This window comes from Saccostrea cucullata, unplaced genomic scaffold, assembly GCF_032062105.1.
Source record: "Saccostrea cucullata isolate Sc308-1 unplaced genomic scaffold, CSIRO_AGI_Scuc_v1 ctg7409, whole genome shotgun sequence".
NCBI classification, from domain to species: Eukaryota; Metazoa; Mollusca; class Bivalvia; order Ostreida; family Ostreidae; genus Saccostrea; species Saccostrea cuccullata.
Window position 1 is genome coordinate 6,543 of NW_026927758.1, and position 5,731 is coordinate 12,273.

General features: G+C 34.5%; 1 protein-coding gene across 1 annotated transcript; it reads right to left on the reverse strand.

The window, feature by feature from the left end:
- Nucleotides 1-3,462: 3,462 nt before the first annotated feature.
- LOC134275467 (uncharacterized) lies at nt 3,463-4,427 on the reverse strand. Its single transcript, XM_062757753.1, has 3 exons — nt 4,299-4,427; nt 3,967-4,114; nt 3,463-3,855 (listed from the first exon to the last, which is right to left on the reverse strand). The coding sequence occupies exons 1-3, from the start codon at nt 4,425-4,427 to the stop codon at nt 3,662-3,664; spliced, it is 471 nt and encodes a 156-aa protein (XP_062613737.1). The 3' UTR covers nt 3,463-3,661.
- Between the last annotated feature and the right edge of the window lie 1,304 nt (nt 4,428-5,731).

Here is a 5,731-nt window from a genome sequence, read left to right on the forward strand (position 1 = left end):
GACCGGTCTCCACGTGCCACATTGGGATTCGATCCCGCGTCGTAATAATTGACTCCTTAGATAAAGAAAAACTGTAACAAGGAAGGGACTTGTAAATTTATCGTTATTATAACTCCCAATACACCCGAAATCAATGTAATTAAACACTCGCGAGGAACTTCTATTCAACTGTGTCACTAATGATTGGCTTCGATAATGACCAGTCTTCATGAAAATGTGTTGATGAGATTTAATATATAACAATATTGAGTTTAAAGTTTGACTTAATCTGAGTGTGGCGGCGGTGAAATCGGTTGGTAACTGTCTGCGGCGGCGCCGTTATTGTCTGATGTTTATTTCTTGTCTGCGGCTACATGTAATGAGACATTTGTATGTGGGTAGTCCACTTGACACACTATTACCGACTTATTTCACCGCCCCACAAAGATCACGCGGCACCGCCGCCGCAGACAAGAAATAAACATCAGACAATAACGGCGCCGCCGCAGACAGTTACCAACCGATTTCACCGCCGCCACACTCAGACAAGACATATAGAAATATCAACAGAAAACCATCACCTGCGGTGCCGCCGCCGATTGCTGGCAGCGGCGCCGCCGCACACTATTAAAGACCGATTTCACCGCCTCCTCACAAAGATCACCGCCTGTGGTGGCATCGCTGCGTGCAATCGGTGGCGGCGCCGCCGCCGCCGCCGCAGGTGGTGATTTTTAATTTGATTGCAATTGCGGACCGGTTCCACCACAACCGCACGCATGCAGGAAATGTACAGATCACCGCCTGCGGTGGCGCCGCCGCACGGAATCGCCGTGCGTATGACACTAGAAATTTTACACCCATTTCTTTTTCCTTTAAGGCATGAAATTATATTTTAAAAAATGGGTACGAGCATACATGTTATGAAAGCCAGTATCCTAGGTGCTTGCTTCATTAGCATCATAAAAAAAACAATAGTGGAATTTACAGATTTATATCTCTATCACCCATGGACATCACGTTAACATTGTGACAATTTAATATTCTTTACCATCGCGATTACTTTACCCTAAGGCTTTATTAATGGATTTTAAGATGTTGGCATACCGCATTGCTAGAATCATAAAAGGTAAATATACAAGTAATACCAGAGGTAATTAAAAGAAAATTAACTGCAATCAATTTAAGACCCTTTAATGTAAAAGAAAGTCCTTGTGATGCATTTATAAATTCATTCAAAATTTATAAAGTTTTAACTTTTAATTGCAACACGTTATTAAAAAACACGTTCGAGAAATATTTTGAAATCCGTTTAAGATATTAATAATAGCCACGGTTTCACAATTCTGTAAGAAGATACCTAACTCTAGTCGACAACGAATGTCAAGAGTTATCTATCTTTGAGTACATAATACTAGTATACTAATGGGTAAGGCGATACATGTTTTCGTGCAATATCTACTTCGGTATCAAATTTTTTATAGTTTATTCCAATATCTTTTTTTTTTCACCTAGACATAATTATCAGAAATACACGTCCTTCTATGCAAATTCACTCTATGTACATATTCAATCTTAGTTAAGAACTGCATGATCCATTTAATTAAGCACGCGGATCAAGTGGACTACCCATATACAAATGTCTCATTACATGTAGGGAGTGAGTAAACGTTAGAAATCCTGTTGAGATTAACACTGCTTTTTAAACTTTTATCAGATTAAGTCAAACTTTAAACTCAATATTGTTATATATTAAATCTCATCAACACATTTTCATGAAGACTGGTCATTATCGAAGCCAATCATTAGTGACACAGTTGAATAGAAGTTCCTCGCGAGTGTTTAATTACATTGATTTCGGGTGTATTGGGAGTTATAATAACGATAAATTTATAAGTCCCTTCCTTGTTACAGTTTTTCTTTATCTAAGGAGTCAATTATTACGACGCGGGATCGAATCCCAATGTGGCACGTGGAGACCGGTCCTTCAGATGAGACCGTATAAACCGAAGTCCCGTGACACGATACATAAAATATTATCAATCTTTATACACTCAGTATACAAGTTTTCACTACCCCGAAATAATATTATTGACGCATTTGTGCAGAAAAATAAGAATATACGTTTAAAACTGCAAAGAACAAACTCTCACATGTGTTAGAACACTTTTCTGTGGAAGTCGTTTGATCACGACAGATTCGATGATCTGGAGGAGCGCATTAGCGCTCTTAAGCGCAAGGTGTATTTGCGTTCGAAAAATTCCAAATGTGTCGTTGATAAATAACAGCATGTCTTTTATTCAGTTAACAATCACTTTTAATTTCAAAGCACTGCTCAATAACGAACTTTCCGAAGTTAATGCTCAGGAAATATTGATGAATACAATTCATCAAGTTTTGTGAAATACTATTAAAATAGTTTAATCGGGGCACTTTTTTTATGTGCATTAACATAAAATGACACTTGCCTATTATGATACGATTTAATTTTTTTATCGGTTGTTATCCGAAAATACAAAGGAAAATGTCGATAAGTCAATAAAAATAATTCAATAAATAAAACAAATTTATTGAATTTGATTACTAGTCATCAAACTTCAAATCATGTTATACAAAAGAAAGTATTTGAAATAATTGTTTTATTAAAACTACTCATATTCTTTGATTTTTTTATTTTCAGAAATGACAGAAATATTTGACCTAAGAATTTAATGTTCTTAAGTTTCGGGTTTACGACAAAATAATTTGGACATCAGAATTCAAACCTAACATTCATCTTAAATCGTAAATCAATATAACAAACAAATTAAATAATCAAAATTTAAAACAAAGCTAGAAAAATGTTTCTACAAAATGCGACTACATTTTACTAAAAAGAACAAATGTTGTAACAAATAAAAAAAATCGTAAATTAAAATAACAAACAAATTAAATAATCATAATTTAAAACAAACCTAGAAATTCTTTTCTAAAAAAAATCGACTACATTTTACTTAAAAAGAACAAATGTTGTAACCAAGAAAATAACTTTCAAACTTTAGTTCAACAATACACTAATGTGTTTAAAATACACCTGATGTGAATGTGAGACTCGCTATATAAAGTTTTGGGTTTACGACAAAATAATTTTGACATCAGAATTCAAGCTCAACATTCATCATAAATCGTAAATCAAAATAACAAACGAATTACATATTTAAAATTGAAAACAAAGCTAGACAAAAAAAAACTATTATCATTTTACCCAATTTTTTTTTTACAAAATGCAACTACATTTTACTAAAAAAGAACAAATGTTGTAACCAAGAAAAAAAATCTAACAAACATTAGTTCAATAATACATTAATGTGTTTAAGATATATCTGTTGTGAATGTGAGACCTAAATTTCCTTCATGTTAAAGTACATGTATACTAGTCTGATTTAAAAAGTCTTCGGTGTAGACTTATGGTCTATAACTTGCAGGACGACGCATGTCCTCTCGTGGTCGAAGATGATATACATGAACATTAGGCTCCGTTCTTCTTTCTCTTTGTTCTTCCTCGTTGAGTCTTTCGTTAAACACATAATTATTTAATTCCAAAATCAAGGTTTCTACACACTTACACCAACACACAAGGGTTGAAATCATGATAATTATTCCAGCCAGCATCCAAACTGTTAAAATAAAAAATAAAAAAAAAACCTTATTCTCTTTTATATTCCTCTAAAGAAATGTCATCGTACACAGCTTTAGGTAAACTGTCCATGTGAACGATGTCGGTCCGATTCATAGTACGTCTTCGACGACGACGACTTAAGCAGCATACAGTTGCAATTATGATTAGTGTCACAGCGATGATGGTAATGAAGGTAAATGTAATAATTTTCCAGTGAATCTCTACAATTTAAATGTTATAAAATTAATTTAGAGTTACACATATAGTTCATTTGTGTACACACTTTTATTTGGAAGAGAAGGGGGGGGGGGGGTAACCATACATATACAAACCTAAAGATGTCACTTGAAAATTCTGCGGGGTCGGCTGAACAGAACTTGGGTGTGTGTGCTCTTCAAAAGTGGCAGATTCAGCAGTGTCGGGTGGAAACGTTGTGGTATAATGTTGAAAAGTTGAAGCCTGAAATACAAATTGAGATATCTACAGTTATGTACTATTTTTTTTAAATTCTCGTGATAATTTTCAATTAAGTGTGTGAGGGGTGTGCGTGTGTGAAGTTCTTTGTTTGTTTGATTGTTTTGGTCGAATTTACGTTCAAGTGTTTTTTTTTAACCGTTTTTTTCATTTTCTTTTCACAGTATTTATTGTATTATTATTTACATACCTTAGTGCATACAACTCCATTTCGTCTTATTGTGGCAAATGGAAATAAATCATGAATCTCTTGGCATGATAGTTCGGTTGATGTGATCTCAAAAAACTGCAAATTGGGGAACTCCTTATCACTAATCATTAAATTTTCAACTCTTCCAAGTACAAGTCTCTGTATATTGTAATGAATAGCATTTGTTTTTACGTCTTTTAAGTTAACTCCTATACAGTTAATAAAGCCAGGTTTTACAACAGAACTCCGTTGAAAAAAAGGTTTAAGTGCATTTACGACGACAAAAGTAACGCAGAAAATCACCTGAAATATTGAAGCCATGATCAGAATAAAAAATACTGATGATAATATAACAACTTGATCCACCGACAAAAGATTTTCAAATGAGGTACAGAAAGAGTCCTAGCAGTGGTTGTGTAATAGTTTTGGGTATGGAAGCGTGAGAACGTAGAGAAAACGGTCATTCTGGACATGTAGCAAGATTGTGTGTATTCAGAATCACCGAACAAGCCATCAGTATTGCGTAACCCTTGTTATGGCTAGCTAAGAGCGGGAGATCTGTTAGACAGGTAATCGTTCGGACGTTAAAAAAAGACAAAATTGAACATTGGTACCACTTGGCGCCCTTTCTTCTTAATAGGGGGTAAATACTTTTCATGATGCTTTGCTACAGTAAAATGATGTCTGGATTATTATGAAATAATCCACTCTCTCATAATTATATTCTAAGATGCTCTGTATACCTTTTCTAAATATAGCAGACAGTAGACTTGTACCTATTTTAAATATAGCTTTTCCCTAACAAAGTAGGTTCCTATGGAGACACTAAGGTATAGACTTTATGGACTACTATTCATGCATGAAAATGTAGCATCTAAAAGCGGATCAACTGTTAATTTTTCTCATTTACTCACTGGATGCTTTACCTTCTGGAAGTCTACTTGAATTTATTGAATATTCTTTGAAAAAAAAAAATGGCACGATATATATATGGATTGCACTGATCTGGTTATTTGTCCATATGACAAAACGCATGTTGTGCAGAGGGGAAGATTACCTCGACATTTAATAAAATGCCAAAAAATATTTCAATCGAGGACTTAAAAAACTTCACTACATGTGAATATAACTTTTCTCATCAAATTAAAAGAGGTGAAGGTGCAAAACATTACCGTTACTGTGAGGATAAGAAAAGACACGACGGGTGGCTAGAAAGGGACAATTTAATAAAAAAGAAGGGTGACACTTCTCTCCCTCTATATAAAGACCCCGTAATAGAGGGAGAGAATTGGGATGAGGAATTGGATCCATTTCTGTCAAATTACTGTGCTCCAATGCAAGAAAAAGTGAAACAATGTGAATTTGCAAAGAAGGGTGACACCTCTCTCCCTCAATATTTAAGATCTCCGAATAGAGGGAGAGAATTGGGACGA